The following is an 18,414-nucleotide window of genomic DNA, read 5'->3' as shown; positions in this document are numbered from 1 at the left end:
GGGATATAAATCAAATAATAAATAGCAAAGCCATACGCTGGGCATGAGTCTCTTCTTCTATTTCCTTTCCATCAGCCCAAAGGAAGGATGCAGCCTGCCTTTTTCCACCAGTTTTTGAGGAAGGCAGTAATTTTTTTTTAACGTTTAAAACTCCTCTTTTGTAGAGACTGTTCCTACCCAAACAGCTGTATTAAAAATAAAAATGAAATTTGTCCGTGCAGGAATTGGAAATGGGAAAAAGGGAGGAAAAGAGGCATCAGCCTTCTGTGTGAGTGACTCTGAATCTTTGCCCGGCTTGCAGTGACAGTTTTAAAAATTTAAAATGCTTTTTTGTGCAAATCTTGTGTATCAAAAGATGTATCTTTCTTAAAGGTGCATGTGCACAGGTCAACAAATACCTGTGTGCATGCCCACAATGGACCTAAACTTTCCTGGCTTGCAGCAGGACACACGTTCTTTAAATTTTTGACTGTTCATGTGAATCTGGTATACCTGTGCTCAGGGGTAAACAAATACCTGCACGCATGTGCACAAAGGACCTCAGGTTTCAAGAACTGATGGAGGGTGGAGGAAGTATTAATTGAGGGGAGGGAACAACATACAACAAATACGTCCCATCATGCACGGCCCACTAGTTTGGACAGGCAACATTGCAACATATTTTGGAGGCATAAAATCAGCAGAGCTCACGTGTGGATGAAGGCAAACAAACACATACAGAAACAGCCTGGAACATTAATGCACCTTCTAAACTATTATGGCTTCTTTCTTGACTAGGTCAAGAGGTTTATTATACAAGTTTTTGAGCAGTGTAAGAGGCTACAAACAGTTAAAATACAATCAGCCCAGACTCCATGACAAATATAGAAACAAATATCAAAATGTTGTCAAAAACAAAATAAAAAAAAACTATTAAAAGAGCTTAACAGAGGCATCAGATAGCCAGAACTCCCCTTTTTTACAAGTTCAAAACTGAAAACATTTTTACTTGCCAATCAAAGCTGTACCTATCCATAAATTCTGGCAAGGATGGGGGCCCTGTGGCCCTCCAGATGTTGCTGAAATATCCCTCCCTCATCCGTGACAACTGGCTGTGTGGACAAGGGCTGATGGGAGTTGGAGCCCAGCAACATCTGTATGGTTTCAAAGGTTCCAGAATTAGGTAGGGAAGAAAGTCAAAAAGCTGTGGCACTGACACCGACTAGCCTCTGCTCCTTACATCTTGGCTCTGATGGTAGCTGGACCACATTTTGTGTTTTTGTCCGGAGACAGGCTGTCCCAACAGGAACGACTTCCACCTGAAGACTCCCTCACTTGGAGCAGTGATATAGTTCAACTTCTGTCCGCTGGGAGTCCATTCATCAATGAAGAGGAGTGATCTCAAAGGGTATACTGTACTCAGTTTGGAAAGATGGACTTTTAAGTACATCAGAATACTAGCGAATGCATTTCAATCGATGGAAGATAGGAGCATGATACTATCAAAAAGAAATCCACAGCATATTATTGAATCTTAGAGAAGGAAGAAATAAGGATCAGTAGATGCTATTACCTGGAAAACAAAGAGAGTATGGATATGCAAACATAACTCTACTCAGAAATTATTACAGCATGCAAAGCTAGTAATAATTTTAACTATTATGCGATTCTTTCACTTACCTTCCACCAGTCCAAACTGGTAAAAGCTTTGCTGTTACACATATATAGGCTTTTATCCTAAACATTAAGAAAAAGACAAAAGAAAGATTCTGAGGAAAGGGATTGAAAGGAACCAGTTGAATGTAGGAGCCTACAGATAGGATCCAGAAGAACAGAGATGAGGGGAAAAGATTAGGAAAATAAAAAATAGAAAAATACAAACCTCACCTGGAAATAACCAAAACCTTAAAATACAAAACTTATGTATATAAGCACTAGAATAGCAAGATCTGTTCAAAGTTGATGATGAGCCAAAACTCCAGCCCCAAAGGACTGACTTAGAGGAAAATGGCCACAAACAGCCTCCAAACGGAAGAAGGGGCAGGTTCTCTGAAAGAGAAGGCAAGAAGGCAAGCTGGGTTAAAAAGGCGCAAAAAGTCTAGTAGAAAACAATTGGAGTAAAGCAAAGATAAAATTAAGCAAAGAAGGAGTAAGACCTTTTTGTGAGAAGAGAGAACATCATGAGAACTATTATTTAAGAACTGGTGCCCAAGTTTGCTTTGCCCCTTTTCCTCATGCGTCATGTTTTTTAACATTGTAAAGCTGTGGGCAGGGATTGAGCCTTTTTGACTGTAGAGCAGGGTGCAAATGTTCTAAATAAATAAATATAGTACTGAGTTCTAGGACTGAGCGTAGCCTTTTCTTGATCACCATAAACACCCCAACTTTTCTGTATTCTGATTTGTCCTTTTCTCTCGGCCTACTTTTCTTATTAAACATTCCTCTTTTGGGAAATGAAGGGTCACAGGACAAACACCCGAAGGAACAGTTTTCCATCATTTTAGGGCTCGCAGGATCCTAAGCCTTGTCATCAAGCCAGACATTCAGGCCTTCCTCAGTCGTAAGCCAGAACTTCCACTTAATGTGTAGCAAGGGTGTGATCCTGACTGAAATTCATTCTACATTCCAGATATTTATCAAGCTTCTCCACTGTTTGGATTCTTTGTTTTACATTTAGACTGGAATTCTGCTTAAAGTTTTTTCCATGTTAAAAGCATTTACATGGCTTTTCCTCTGTATGGATCCATTGATGTGTCTTAAGTTTGCCATTCTAACTAAAGCTCTTTCCACACTGCAAACATTAATAAGGTTTGTCCCCTGTATGAGTTCTTTGATGTTTAGTAAGCATGCCACTCTCACTGAAGCTCTTTCCACACTCCAAACATTTATAAGGTTTGTCACCTGTGTGAGTTCTTTGATGTGAAGTAAGGTTGCTACTGTTATTGAAGCTTTTGCCACACTCCAAGCAATTATAAGGTTTGTCCCCTGTATGAATTATTTGATGCGAAGTAAGGTTGTAACTTCGACTAAAGCTCTTTCCACACTCCAAACATTTATAAGGTGTGTCTCCTGTATGGGTTCTTTGATGTGAAATAACAGACCTTCTCTGACTGAAGCCCTTTCCACACTCCAAGCATTTATAAGGTTTGTCACCTGTATGAGTTCTTTGATGTTGAGTAAGGGTGCCACGCTCACTGAAGCTTTTTCCACACTCTAAGCATTTATAAGGTTTCTCCCCTGTATGAGTTCTTTGATGCACAGTAAGGAAGCTATTCCGACTGAAGTGCTTTCCACACTCTAAGCACTTATAAGGTTTGTCCCCTGTATGGGTTCTTTGATGTCTAGTAAGGGTACCACGCTCACTGAAGTTCTTTCCACACTCCAAACAAGTGTAAGGTTTTTCCCCTGTATGAGTTCTTTGATGCACCGTAAGGCAAGAATGCTGACGGAAGCTCTTTCCACACTGCAGGCATTTATATGGTTTGTCTCCTGTGTGCACTCTCTTATGTACACAAAGATTTGACCTATGATGAAATCTCTTTCCACATTCCAAGCATTCATACACTTTCTCCTCTCTGTGAATTCTTAGATGTGAGTTGAGATTTGTGCTCACTTGGAAGGCCTTTTCAGACTCCAAGCACTTATATGGTTTCTCTCCTGTGTACACTCTCTTATGTACAGTAAGATTTGACCTGTTGCTGAAATGTTCCCCAGTGTCAGACCAGGTATATGGTTTCTCTCCTGTGTGACTCTTCTGATGTTCTGTCAGATTATATCTCTGAATAAAACTTTTCCCATAGTCAGGCCATGTATATGGTTTTTCCTCTGTTCGACTTCTCTGATGTATAGCCAGTTGATCATCCTGCTTAAAGCACTCACCACACTCCAAGGAGAATTCATATGATTTCTCCTCTATATGCTTTTTTCGAAGGGAAGCAAGACTTCCACTCTGACTGATACCTTCCCCGCAGCCTAAGGATGTATTTGGTTTCTCTCTAGTGTAAAGTGTCTGATGTCTAACAAGGCTCGATTTATCAAAAAATCGCTCCCCAGTTTTCAAGCATTTGTGTTGTTTCTCTCTGATACGCCTTCCCTGATTTAGAGCTGGTTGGCAAGTTAAGATTTTACTGCATTCAGGAAGCATTCTAATTTCCTTTAGGTGACGAGTTTCCTGTTGAATTTTATATTCAGCACCCTGAGAAGATCTGGATTCATCCCCTGGTTTCTGTGTTTGTCTCCCCTCTTCTCTCTTTGCTCCATCTTGACTTCCAAATTTCTGCTCCTCAGGTCTTTCTGGTGATATTTCTGATGGTTCCCGCTCAGCCGTGATCCCCCAGACATCTCCTGAGGGAATAATAAGGAAGGCTGGTAAAATGGTGTGGAGAAATGTCTGTTTATGATTTGTACTTTGAAAAAACATTTCTGTGACCTCCCTTGATGTCAAGAGTGTATTTGTCAAACAGACTCAGGCCCCTGAACTCATTCACTGGCAGGAGTGGCTGGGAGGAATCAGCCACACATATAAATTTAGAACAGCCTAGTAAGGGAGCCTCCTCCACAAACTACAAGGAGCCAGCAGCTGACAAAGTGTCTCGGCCCTGGCAGACAAAGCGTCAAGGAAAGTTAAGCAGCATACAGAGATCAGCAGCAGGGCAAGAAGGCCGGGGCATCGCATTCTGCCTATCTGTTTCCTGACCTAAATGAAACCAAAGCTTTCAATAAATTAACTCAATAAGTTACAAAAACAATAATGCAGGTAGGAAGCCAGCAGAGGTGTGGGGGTCTTCCAGTGTTTTGCGCTGTCTGTAACATGTATGACTATCTGCCTGTTGGACAGAAGTCATGGGTTTCCAAAGTCGTGGGTGACTTTAACTACCCTGACACAGACTGGCTCGAGATAGCAGATGGTCATGGAGCTGACCACAGAAGTGGTAACCCTGGGCTTAATCTTATGTGGCACCCAGGAGCTAGAGAGATGTTAATGTTGTCAAACCGATTGGGAGCAGTGACCACAATGCTATTAAATTAAAGATGCATGTTTAATTGGCCATGTTTATTCTTGAGAAGAGAAAACTGAGGGGAGATATGACAGCACTTTTCCAATACTTGAAAGGTTGTCATACAGAGGAGGGCCAGGGTCCCTTCTCGATCATCCCTGAGTACAGGACATGGAATAATGGGCTCAAGTTACAGGAAACTAGATTTCAGATGAACATCAGGAAAAACATCCTGATAGCATGGCATGACAGTAGAACCAATGACCTAGGGAGGTGGTGGCCTCTCTAACATTGGAGGCATTCAAGAGGCAGTTGTCAGGTATGCTTTCAGTTGGATTCCGGCATTGGCCTGGGGGTTGGAATCCTTATAGACCCCTTCCAACTCTACTGTTCTATAATTCTATGAAGAAGGCGGTGGTGTATTCCCTCCTTAAGAAGACCTCCTTGGATCCAGAAGTGTTAAACAACTATCACCCAGCAGCAAATTTCCTCTTTTGGGGCAAGGTGCTTGAGAAGTGGTGGTGGTCCACCTTCAAGCATGCTTGGAGGAAGCTGATTACTTTGATCCATTCCAGTCTGGCCTGGAACCAACTACCTTGATTGCCCTGGTTGATGACATCTGTCAGGAGAGAGATAGGGCAAGTACAACTAAGCTCATTCTCCTCGATCTCTCTGCAACTTTTGATACTGTTGTCCACAGTATCCTTGTGGAGTATCTCAGGGAGGTGGGGGTTGGGGCACCGTGCTTCAGTGGTTCTGCTCATACCTCCAGGAACACTTCCAAAAAGTAGCTATAGGAGACTACTGTTTGGCACCATGGGAGCTGTCCTGCGGTGTTCAGCAGGGTTGCATCTAGTCCGCTGTGCTATTTAACATCTACAAGAAGCTGCTGGGAGCTGTCATCAGATGTGGAGTGAGGTGTCATCAATATGCAGATGACGCCCAACTCTCTCTCTCTATGCTATCTGAATCAGGAAAGGCAGTTGAGGTGCCGTGACCAGAGTGGAGGCAGTGATGGGCTGGATGTGGGCCACTAAAAACTGAAGCTAAATCCTGAAAAGACAGAGGTGTTATGCCCAGGAAGTGGGGAAATGGCCTGTTTTGGACGGGGTTGCACTCCCCTGGAAGGAGCAGGTTTGCAGGTTGGAGGTACTCCTGGATCCAACACTGTCACTGGAGGCTCAGGCAGCCTCAGTGGCTAGAGTGTCTTTTTCCAGCTCTGGCTGGTTCACCAGTTTCAGCCCCTTGTGGGCAAAGATGATTTGGCCACAATACTTCATGCTCTGGTAACTTCAAGATCAGATTATTGCATTGTGCTCTATATGGAGCTGGCCTTGAAGAGGACTTGGAAACTTATTTTCTGTGATGTTGTTTGGGTTGTATTTATCTGGTTTTAATGACGTGTTTTTAAGTTGTTGTAACACACCCTGGGACCTCTGGGTGAAGGGCGGGTAATAGATTCTAGCAGTAATAGTAGTAATAATAATAATGTCCAAAATGGGACATTCTGGGGTTCCTTTTAGATCTCATATAACCCCTGTTTTAAAACAGGTGCTTTGGTTGCCAGTTCGTTTCTGGGCCCAATTCAAGGTGCTCACATTAGTGTTTAAAGCCCTAAACGACTTAGGTCCCAAATATCTGGAAGACCGCATCCTTCCCTACAGAGCCTCTCAGGATCAGCAGAGGGGACCCTTTTGGTAGTTCCACCACCCTCAGAAGCTTGGGGGGTAATGGCCCAGGAGAGGGCATACTCTGTGGCAGTCCTTAAGTTGTGGAATTCTCTCCCCACTGAGGTGCGTCCGGGAACCTCACTGAACAAATATAGGCAAATGCTGAAGACACACTTCTTTGGCTCTGGCCTTCAATACCTGAGACATATATATCTTAGGACCCAACCTATTTTGTGATTCTAGTTCTTTTAAACTGTTTTTACCACTGCATTTTAAGGTTGTTGCAACCTGCCCTCGGACCTCTGGGTGAAGCACGGGCAATAAATGCTAAGAAATAATACTACCACCAATATCTGAGGCATATCCGAGGGGATCACAAGTGGGGAGGGTGCTATTGCACTTATATTCTGCTTGTGGGATTCCAACAGGCATCTGGTTGGATGCTGCAAGAACAGAGTCCTGAAGTAGATAGGCCTTTGGCTCATCCAGCAGGGCTTATATTCTTATGTCCAGAGTAAGTCCATTAACACGCTTGTTGGGATCCTTACCCAGAGAGGTTATCATTTCTTGAATCTCCACCATGACTGCCTTGTAAAGGGCTCTCTGGCCTGGTTCCAGCAGGACCCATTCCTCCTCGGTGAAATGCAAGGCCACCTCCTCAAAGGTTACCAGACCCTAGAATAAGAAAGCAAAACCTACCTCATGAACACTCTCAGCCAAGGTGTGGAAATCACTACCCTCCCCTCACAATCTGAAGGGAGACGTGGAAAGTGGGGATCTTTCCTTCCCAAATCACTGGGTCGAGATGGCATCTAATTAAAGGTAAAGTTCTTAAAGAACTCAACTGTGAAATTGCTGATCTTTTAACAAATATACGTATCTTATCCTTGAGATTGCCTTCCATATCCGACGACTGGTAAGTGGCCAATTGTAAGAAAATGTTTTAAAAAGTGGATCCAAAAGGTTTCCAGGAAATTAGAGGCCAGTTAGCATAATACCTCTTTCAGGAAAATGAATGGAAAACATTATAAAAGACAGAATGACCAAACTTAAAGAACAACAAGTCTTTCTGAAGCAGAACTAGCATGGCTTCTGCCCTCAGAATACTGTGTACAGTTCTGGTTGCCTCTCCTGAAAAAGGATATTTTACAGCTGTAAAAGGTTCAGAAAAGGGCAACCAGAATGATCAAGAGTTAGAGCAACTCCACTTTGAGGAAAAGTTACCACATTTGGAGCTTTATAGTTTATAAAAAAATATGAGCAAGGAAGGACATGATAGAGATGTATACAATTATGCCTTTTGTGGAGAAAGTGGACAGAGGGAGGTTTTTCTCCTCTCAATACTATAGTTGAGAGTCATCCAATGAAGCTTAGTGTTTACCGGTTCTGAAGAAAGAAAAGGAAGCACTTCTTCACACCCTGCAGAGTTACACTCTGGGATTTGATATGGCAACATGCAACGATGGCCGCCAACTTCGAGGATTAGACAAATTCATGGAAGATACCAATGGCTACTAGCCATGAGGGCTACGTACTACCTCCACTGTTGGAGGCAGCATACTACTAAACAGCAGTTCCTGGGAATCTCTGGAAGAGGGCTGTTGCGCTCAGGTTCCCCCTGTGGGCTTCCCAGAGACATCTGCTTGGGCATTGTGAGAACCTGGATGCTGGACTAGATGGGTCTTGGGCCTGATTCAACTAAGCGTTCAAAGTTTCATGGGAAAAACTCAGTGGAGCCAACAGACAGAGGCAGCCTCAGAAGTAAAAGAGGTTAGAGACAGACCCCCCTGCAACTAGTCCCTCTGTACCGAGGACAGACCCACTCCAGCTGTTCCCCAACATGTCCCCGATGATCCTTGTCCTACCTGAGCTGACTGTATAGTGGCTGTTTCCTTTCCAGGGTAAAGGGGGGAGGATCCAGAATGCCGCTCTGATGCCATTTCACAGCCTGTGAGGGGAGAAAAAATGGCCCAGTTTTTACCTAAATTAGTCCACACCCCTATTTAGTCCAACCCCTCATGTCAAAATTGAAAATGAGGTTCTTAAATTGTCCCAATGGGTGAGCAGGTGGTGACCAAACAGGGCCTGAGAGGCCAAAAGGTGTTTGGAGAGATTTATTTTAAATATGTCAGCTGAAGATTGGTGAATACGTTCCAGCTGACGAAAGATACAAGCATAATGATATCAAACAGAAATCAATAGCACATTACACATGAATGAATGAATGAGTCTTCACTTACAAATTAACAAAGATGCATGTTAATACAAGCTGGAAAGAATACACAAATTATGAAAATACAGATCAATTTTTGTAAAGAGAGTCAACCAAACACGAGTGGTATGGTCAGAAGACCCAGATCCAGCCATTTTGCCATTTTCACAGTGATTTATTTGAGCCCTGTAGTAAAATAGTCATAAGAGACTCAAGGGAGTGGCCTGCAAAGCAGTGTGGTAAGATGTATTAGGCCCTTTCTATACCCTTGATAATAATTGCAATTGAAGAGAACGTATGAGGCAGACTTCACCTCAACATTTTTACAGGGGCACCAACTGTTGTTCACTGGAGCGGGCTCTCCGACACTGGAGGCCTTTAAGAGGCAGCTGGACAGCCATCTGTTGGGAATGCTTTAATATGGATTCCTGCATTGAGCCAGGGGGTTGCACTTGATGGCCTTATAGGCCCCTTCCAACTCTACTATTCTGTGATTCTATTTTATCTCCCATCTAAATGTTTTTCTCCTACTGCTTTCAGGGAAGGCCGCTGCCACCACCGCCACAATAGGAGAAAGTGTCCAATATTTTGTAGAGCTTAAAATCGAGGAAGGTGAGGGGTTTATTATTGGCTTATTATTGACAAGGGGCTGATTTAATTATTATTATTACTGTTATTATTTATTAATTTATTATTCGCTTGATATCCGAAGGTCCCAAAGCAACTTACAAAATGTTAAAAGAAAACAAAATAAAACACTATAGAAACGTATCAATAAAGAAGAAGGCTATCTGGGCAAAGGAACAACACTACAAATTCCTGTTCGTGCTGAGTTCCAGTTGAACCTGGCAACAGCTACCAAATGACTAAAACCATTGCAGGTGTTTTTAAAAACCCTAAACCTTTTAACATCCGTCTGACACAAGCGTGGAAGGATAAGCCTTGCCAAATATTTTTTTTATCCTCCTGCTCCTCTGCTTTCAACCTCCAGCTGGCTAATTTGCATCAGGTTCACAAAACCCTTCATTTGCTAAACCTTTTGTCTGTTAAAGAGGACGAGGGCATGACCACTTGTTTGCTTTGTTAAATCAAGTGGCAATTTTAATTCTGGGGGAGATGCAAAGAGAGCTGGCAGGAGAGTACTTAAAAAATAATCTCATTATTAAAATATCAAGGCTAAACTAAAGAGCGAGACAAGGAATATTAAGAAGCCACCTTATAGTGAGTCAGTCCATGCAGCTCAGTGCTGTCTAAGGCAAACATTTTTCCCCTCCATGGACCACTTGAAAATTGCTAAAAGTCTTGGCGGACCAGCTAAATATTTTCCTGCCTGAAGTAGCAATTGTAATGCACTGTGCTAGATTGGGGTATGATTTTAAATTGTGTTTATTGTTTCTTTTATGTCTTAAATTGTATTTTTCAGTACTAGAGTTTGCATTCCATAGAATTAAAATTGTAATACAATACAATATAGTAATAGTAATAAAATACAATATAGGAAATAAAAGCAATCAAAATACAATGAAAATCAATATGAGTATTCAACGTGGGCATGCTGTAGACCACCTGAACAAAGCTCGTGGACCACCATTTGGGAACCCTGATGGCTTTCATATTTACATGCATTACTTTATTCATCACTCAAAACATAGCTGTTCCCGAGGGATACTCAAAACGGGCCACGCTCAGGGGTGGAGGCAGGTGGGACCCAGCAGGAGGGCAGAGCTGGGATCCACAGGTCAGGATTGCACCCTCAAACCCTGGGAGTCCGCTGATGGAGGGGAGCTCTTAAAAGGGGGGTCCCCGCTTTCTCCCAACACCCCCTCCTCCCAACCCCCACCCCAAATTGTGCACATTGATCTTGGGACTCGCTCCATGCAGCCCCCTCCCCAACATTTCAGCAAGCAACAAGAGACTCACGTGCTCACTTCCAGCATTCCTTTCGGGTAGGCGGGACAGGAAAGGGAAGTCCCTCTATGGCAACCTTCCTGTCTGCTCTAGGAATTGCTGCTCTTCCGTAGTTGTTGTTAACCATTAAAGAGCACACTGGCGGAAGCCCCCTTGGCTGTTTCTCACATTATAAGGGGGTCAGCAACTTTCTGGACTGTGTCCCTCCTCCACAGGGCCAGATGAAGACATCCTGAGGCCATGTCAATTCTCAGAGGCCCCATACTATAAAAATAAAGAGAAAAAAAGTGTATTACATTATAAGAGAGAGTAACGAAAACATGAATAACAAACCGTTATATTTGCATCTGTACATGGGCGAATATGAAAAAAAAACCTAAATAAAACATACCTTGCAAAAAGCTTCATTTGCATTTCCAAATGCAGAGAGCAGAACTTAGTTAATGGAAGTGCAATCTAGCTTGTAATGAAAAATAAATACTAGTATTCTAAACAAAACATACACAAACGTGCAGTAATCCTATATGCTTTAGTGTGTACCTTTTAAATCAAGACACCTTATGATTCCTTCCTTAGAATATATGAAGACTTCTCATGTAAAGGAACAGAAGAACATTACACCGATGAGCAGTTAGTAAACAGAAGCAGCAAAAGAACTTCCCTTAGGTCCCTTCTCTGTAGCTGCAATGACGAAAATGTCAACTTTGATCCTTTCCTTAACTGCCCTTAGACCTGCTGCTTTTTTCTCTTCTAACATCCACTTTCAATAGTTCTCTTTGTTGTTAATTTTTTTGCTTAACCAGTGGTATCATAAAAGTAGTCTTTAAAATGGTCTCCAGAATAGAAAAATACGCCTCTGCCCACCTGCGGTGTTGTAGTGGGTGAGTTGCATGCTGAGAGTTATAGTTAAGAGGCATGGAAGATTGGGCAGAGCTAGAGTTGTCAGAGCATGGCCTGGTCAATTCGGTTTCAGTTTTGCTAAGCTCCTAGAATGATAGAATAGTAGAGTTGTTATGTGCCTTCAAGTCGACTACGACTTATGGTGACCCTATGAATCAGCGACCTCCAAGAGCATCTGTCATGAACCACTCTGTTCAGATCTTGTAAGTTCAGGTCTGTGGCTTCCTTTATGGAATCAATCCATCTCTTGTTTGGCCATCCTCTTTTTCTACACCCTTGTTTTTCCCAGCATAGTAGAGTTGGGTGGGGTCTATAAGGCCATCAAGTTCAACCCCCTGCTCAATGCAGGAATCCAACTTAAAGCATATCTGACAGGTGTCTGTCCAGCTGCCTCTTGAATGTCTCCAGATCAGTAAAGAAGCTTCAAGCCCTGATCTCTGGGAGTTTGTAATTTCTTCAACACAACATCCTCCTATGTAAATATATATATATTTGGGGGGGGGGGTTGAACATTGAGAGTGAACAGACCTGTGTAGTGGTATATGGAGGAGTTGGGGTGGGCAAGCGGCAAGTGGCAAGGAGAGGATTAGCAGAGATGATGCCTGGTATGGAACAGGGACCTTAAAATGCATTGGTAGGTTGGCTCCCATTGTCTCCTCCTTGAGGTCTGAGGTGAGGTTGGGCAACCTGTGGATGCTGCGAGGAATCCAGCAGCCCTGAAAAGGGAGTTGATGGGATTGGGATGGAGAGGTCAGAGTTCGGAATTTTGGTGGTGGGTTTTACACAAAAGTTTATTTAAGCGAAAGGGATTTCATTTTCTTAGTTATCGCGGCCACATTCACACCAGACATTATTCCTCTTTAAACAGCGATGGCTTCCCCCAAAGAATCCTGGGAAGTGTAGTTTGTGAAGGGTGCTGAGAGTTGTCAGGAGACTCCTACTCCCCTTACAGAGCTCCAGTGGGCAGAGTGGTTTAACAGTGACCCTTTTCTGAGGATTGTAGCTCTGTGAGGGGAATACGGCATCTCCTAGCAACTCTCAGCACACTTCACAAACCACACTACCCAGGATTCTTTGGGGGAAGCCATGATTGTTTAAAGTGGAATAAACATCTGGTGTGGATGTGGGCTGCAGGCCCCTTATAATGTGAGACCCTAAGCCATGGCTTTCTTGGCTTGTTCCTAAATCTGACACTATTCCTCCATATTAAAAATAACAATAAAAATCCTGCGTGTTTAAAAAAGGTTGTGCCAATTTCCAACAGCGCGCTCCTAAGACAGTGTAAATGCCTTGCAAAGAAGGATGAATGCCTTTTGTTGTCGTATCACCAGCCCATAAAAAAAAAAACTGAACAAATGCCCAATAAAGACCTGACATTCACACCAGACGTTTATTCCACTTTAAACAGTCATGGCTTCCCCCAAAGAATCATGGGAAGTGTAGTTTGTTAAGGGTGCTGAGAGTCCACAGTTTGGAATAGTGGTTTAACAGTCATTTCCTCTTCCCAGAAAACTATAGCTCTGTGAGGGGAACAAGAGTCTCCTAACAGCTTTCAGCACCCGTTATAAACTACACTTCCTAGGATTCTTGGGGGAAACCATGACTGTTATTGTTTCAATACCGTATTTTAAAACTGTAACCCCCCCTGGGATCTCCAAGTGAAGGGCGGTTAATAAATGCTAATGCTAATAATGATGATGATGATGTTTGCTGGATGCCATCTATCACCACACATATACCCACTTCCATATTCTTTCCATCAACCCAAAGGAAAGGATGCAGTCTGCCTTTTTCTATCAGTGGTTCCAGCATTTTTTTAAAAAAAAATTAAACCACTCTTTTGCAGAGAAGTCCTCCGACTGCTCCTACACAAAACAAGTGTATTAAAACTATTTTAAAAATTGCCCTTACAGGTACTAGAAACGGGAAAAGAAAAGTGGAGGAAAAGCAGCAGCAGCCTTTTATACATGAGACTCCAAATCTTTGTCAGGCTTGGAGTGACACACATAGTTTTAAGAACTGTGCAAATCTGGTACATCAAAAGAGTTGTATTTTTTAAAAAATAAAACAAAGGTACAAGCCTCCTCTAGGATGCACACCTTAACGTGGTGAGCGGGTTGAGTGTCAAAGAAGATGACAGCAAGGCAGTAGGAATCTAGTCCAAGAGGCTAGACTCCTAGCAGGGACACCCAAGGCGGAATGGTCAAAGCTGAGACACCAGACTAAGATGCATCCAAACTCAGAGGAAGGCAATGGTAAACCACCTCTGAGTATCTCTTACCACGAAAACCCTATGAACAGAGTATCCAAAATGCAACACGAGATAGTGCTGGAAGATGAGACCCCCAGGTCAGAAGGCACTCACCGAACTACTGGGGAAGAACAAAGGACAAGTATGAGTAGCGCTGTGACTAATGACGCAGCTGGATCAAAGCCGAAAGGAAGCCCTGAGGCTGATGCGCACAGATGAGAAAGGAGAGTCCGGAGTTGTACGACGCACACAATAGGAACATGGAATGCAAGAAGCATGAACCAGGGAAAGTTAGAATTGTCAAGCAAGAAATGGAACGTATCAACATTACATTACTTGGTGTGAGTGAATTAAAATGGAGGGGAATGGGACATTATCATTCAGGCAACTACAAAATATTTTATGCAGACATTGAGAAATTAAGAAGAAACGGGGTTGCTTTAATAGTGGGAAGTGATACAGCAAAAGCAATTAGGAGCTATAACGTAAGGTCTGAGCGAGTGACATCAGCGAGATTAAGCAGGAAACCTATTAACATAACCATCATCCAAGCATTTATAAGGTTTGTCCCCTGTATGAGATCTTTGATGTATAGTAAGGGTGCCACTCTCACTGAACCTCTTTCCACACTCCAAGCATTTATAAGGTTTCTCCCCTGTATGGGTTCTTTGATGTACAGTAAGAGCGCTACTGTGAGTGAAGCTCTTTCCACACTCAAAGCATTTATAAGGTTTGTCCCCTGTATGCATTCTTTGATGCGAAGTAAGGTTGCCGCTCTGACTGAAGCTCTTTCCACACTCCAAGCATTTATAAGGTTTGTCCCCCGTATGAGTTCTTTGATGCACCGTAAGGCCGCTACTCTGACTGAAGCTCTTCCCACACACCAAACATTTATAAGGTTTGTCCCCTGTATGAGTTCTTTGATGCACCGTAAGGCCGCTAGTCTGACTGAAGCTCTTCCCACACACCAAACATTTATAAAGTTTGTCCCCTGTATGAGTTCTTTGATGAAAGCTAAGGGATTTATTATGACTGAAGCTCTTTCCACACTCCACGCATTTATAAGGTTTCTCCCCTGTATGAGTTCTTTGATGCACAGTAAGGGCACCACTCTGAATGAAGTGCTTCCCACACTCGAAGCATTTATAAGGTTTCTCCCCTGTATGGATTCTTAGATGTTTAGTAAGGTCGCTACTACGACTGAAGGTCTTTCCACACTCGAAGCATTTGTAAGGTTTGTCACCTTTATGGATTCTTAGATGTTTAGAAAGGTCGCCACTACGACTGAAGGTCTTTCCACACTCGAAGCATTTGTATGGTTTGTCCCTTGTATGAGTTCTTTGATATCTAGTTAGCTGGCAATGCTGAGCAAAGCTCTTTCCACATTGCAAGGATTTATAAGGTTTGTCCATGCTGGTCATTGACTGTAACAATAAAGAATATATATATATATAAGGTTTGTCCCCTGGATGAATTCTTTGATGAGAAGCAAGACTGTCACTCTTACTGAAAGTCTGTCCACACTCCAAGCATTTGTAAGGTTTGTCCCCTATATGGATTCTTAGATGTTTAGTAAGAGTGCCACACATACTGAAGCTCTTTCCACACTCCAAGCATTTATAAGGTTTCTCCCCTGTATGGGTTCTTTGATGTACAGTAAGGGCGCCACTGTGACTGAAGCTCTTTCCACACTCGAAGCAATTATAAGGTTTCTCCCCTGTATGAGTTCTTTGGTGCATTGTACATGCGCTACTGTTAGTGAAGTCCTTTCCACAATCCAAGCATTTGTAAGGTTTGTCCCCTGAATGGGCTCTTTGATGCACAGTAAGGTCGCCACTCCGACTGAAGCTCTTCCCACACTCCAAGCATTTATAAGGTTTGTTCCCTGTATGCATTCTTTGGTGCGAAGTAAGGTTGCCACTCTGACTGAAGCTCTTTCCACACTCCAAGCATTGATAAGGTTTGTCCCCTGAATGTGTTCTTCGATGCACAGTAAGGTCGCCACTCCGATTGAAACTCTTTCCACACTCCAAGCATTTATAAGGTCTGTCCCCTGTATGAGTTCTTTGATGCACAGTAAGGTTGCTACTCTGAGTGAAGCTCTTCCCACACTCCAAACATTTATAACGTTTGTCCCCTGTATGAGTTCTCTGATGTCTAGAAAGGTGGCAATATTGAGAGAAGCTCTTTGCACACTGCAAACATTTATAAGATTTGTCCCCTGTATGAGTTCTTTGATGAAAGCTAAGGGATTTATTATGACTGAAGCTCTTTCCACACTCCACGCATTTATAAGGTTTGTCACCTGTATGAGTTCTTTGATGCACAGTAAGGGCACCACGCTGAGTGAAGTGCTTCCCACAGTCGAAGCATTTATAAGGTTTGTCTCCTGTATGAGTTCTTTGATGCACAGTAAGGGCACCACGCTGAGTGAAATGCTTCCCACAGTCGAAGCATTTATAAGATTTGTCTCCTGTATGAGTTCTTAGATGTTTAGTAAGGGTGCCACACTCACAGAAGCTCTTTCCACACTCATATGGTTTGTCTCCTGCATGTACTCTTCTTTGTACAGTAAGATTTGACCTATGACAAAATCTCTTTCCACACTCCAAACATTCATACCCTTTCTCCTCTCTGTGAGCCATATGCCCTCGCTGATTTAGGGTTTGTTGGTAGCTTAAGATTTTACTGCACTCAGGAGGCATTCCCATTTCCTTTAGGTGATGAGTTTCCTGTTGAATTTTATATTCACCACCCTGAGAAGCTCTGGATTCATTCCCCGGCTTCTGCATTTTGCTCTCCTCTTCCCTCTCTGCTCCATCTTGACTCCCCAATTGTTGTTCCTTCTTGTGCTCCTCAGGTCTTTCTGGTGATATTTCTGATGGTTCCCTCTGAGCCACGATCCCCCAGATTCCTCCTGATGGAATAAAAAGAAAAGCAAATATAATGCTGTGAAGAAATGCTGTGCAGATATCTGCCTATTTATGATTCGTACTTTGAAGAAATATTTCTGGGACTGCTCTTGATGTCAGAGTGTAATTGTCAAAATTCAAGGCCTTGTACTTTTGCTATGTTACAGACCTATTTTAACACGGCCCAGCTTACCTGAAAGAGCGCCTCCACCGCCACCAATTATGCCGCCCAACTAGATCAGCCACACAAGGCCTTCTCTCAATCCCTCCAACCAAAACAGTTAGGTTGGTGGGTACTAGGGAGAAGGCCTTTTCTGTGGTGGCCCCCACTCTCTGGAACTCCCTCCCATATGATCTTCGACATGCCCCTTCCCTAGATGTATTCCGCAAGGCCCTGAAGACGTGGCTATTCCAGCAAGCCTTTGAGGTCATTGGGTAAATCACCATGATTCTGTCATTTATCGTATGTTATTATAATTGCTTTTATATGTATTGATGACTGTCCAGTATTTTATCTATTGTTATTAATGTGATTACATCTGTTATTATTGTATTTTATCTCTTTTAATGTACGTCGCCTAGAGTGGCTAATTGCCAGATAGGCGACAAACAAATTAAATATTATTATTATTATTATTATTAACAGTAGCTGCTTGGTGACGGATTTTGGAAAGGCAGTTGAGGAGGGCAGTGTGAGGTGGAGACCAGAGAAAGCTGAGGTGGAAATGGAGAATGAAGACCTGACTATTATTATTATTAACATGTATTACCCGCTCTTCACCCAAAGAGCTCAGGGTAGGTTACAACAATTTTAAAACACAACATTATAAACAATTTAACAACAACCTGTAATTGGCCCAGCCCCATGTAGAAGTGCATAGTATAAATAGTATCAATACATACCAAAATGGGTTACCTATGGAACTCCATGCCACAAGGCAAATGATGTTGCTAAGTAGATACCAAAGATGGGCTAATTATTAGTAGAAAATGTCAGTAATTACCAGCTGATTATGTCATATTGTGCTTTCATCTGCCACCATTTTATGACTGGCTCTGCCCTGCACCACCATGTTGAGATTGGTGGGTTTCAGTAATTTTCAGGTGTGTCAAGTGAGAACTAAGCACAGAAAGTTTGAGAATGCCTGTGCTAGGTAACGAGCCCGTCAAATTCAACAATTTAGTTTTCTATCAATTTAGTCATAATTCCCCGAGACAGAGAGGTCCCATCACCCATCTACCTGCTCATCTCTCCTCTTCTGCTAAGCCATGGACAAAGAGGTCTTCACCTCCGTCTTCTTCCAACCAGGAGATGTGGTTATATTTCAAATTCATCAAAAAAATATATATACACAAATGAGTCTGCCCTAAAGAGAGCCAGTCAGTTATACTGCTGCTATCCAGGTGCAGGCGCCTTGGAGAGGGACAGCTACGCACCTGGCCTCTCAGCTGTGGTGTGGCTGTCACCTACCTTGAGGGGGAGGATCAAGGCAATGGAGAGGTTGAGGCTACAGGGGCAAACTTCCAGAGTTATTCAAGTGCTTCACACAGCCCCAACCTACACCTTCCCGCTTGCAGCTCCTGG

The 18,414-nt window shown here is 42.9% G+C and overlaps 2 protein-coding genes across 7 annotated transcripts in view; both read right to left on the bottom strand.

The window, feature by feature from the left end:
- Positions 1-1,865: 1,865 nt before the first annotated feature.
- LOC133381554 (zinc finger protein 883-like) lies at positions 1,866-12,561 on the bottom strand. Its single transcript, XM_061620807.1, has 5 exons — positions 11,307-12,561; positions 10,779-11,030; positions 8,512-8,594; positions 7,195-7,321; positions 1,866-4,323 (listed from the first exon to the last, which is right to left on the bottom strand). Exons 3-5 carry the CDS (start codon positions 8,584-8,586, stop codon positions 2,780-2,782), a joined length of 1,746 nt encoding a protein of 581 aa, XP_061476791.1. The 5' UTR covers positions 8,587-8,594; positions 10,779-11,030; positions 11,307-12,561; the 3' UTR covers positions 1,866-2,779.
- Positions 12,562-12,615: 54 nt separating this feature from the next.
- LOC133381534 (zinc finger protein 420-like) overlaps positions 12,616-18,414 on the bottom strand; it is a 48,349-nt gene continuing 42,550 nt past the window's right edge. For all 6 annotated transcript variants that reach the window (XM_061620738.1, XM_061620742.1, XM_061620743.1 and 3 more), the window contains one exon: positions 12,616-16,834. In XM_061620738.1, the coding sequence (XP_061476722.1) occupies positions 14,433-16,834 (2,402 nt within the window). In that variant the 3' untranslated portion in view covers positions 12,616-14,432. The remainder of the gene's footprint in view (positions 16,835-18,414) is intronic.

This window comes from Rhineura floridana, chromosome 3 (genome assembly GCF_030035675.1).
Source record: "Rhineura floridana isolate rRhiFlo1 chromosome 3, rRhiFlo1.hap2, whole genome shotgun sequence".
Lineage (NCBI taxonomy): Eukaryota > Metazoa > Chordata > Lepidosauria > Squamata > Rhineuridae > Rhineura > Rhineura floridana.
Note: the sequence above shows the minus strand (reverse complement) of the source record. Positions and strands in the feature narration are given on the sequence as shown.

Coding starts and splice junctions, on each gene's coding strand:
- LOC133381554 (XM_061620807.1), bottom strand. CDS start 8,586: ATGGCATCAGAGCGGCATTCTGGATCCTCCCCCCTTTACCCTGGAAAG. Junction 7,322..8,511: donor CCACTATACAGTCAGCTCAG/GTAGGACAAGGA, acceptor TTCTTATTCTAG/GGTCTGGTAACCTTTGAGGA. Junction 4,324..7,194: donor AGAAATGATAACCTCTCTGG/GTAAGGATCCCA, acceptor TTATTCCCTCAG/GAGATGTCTGGGGGATCACG.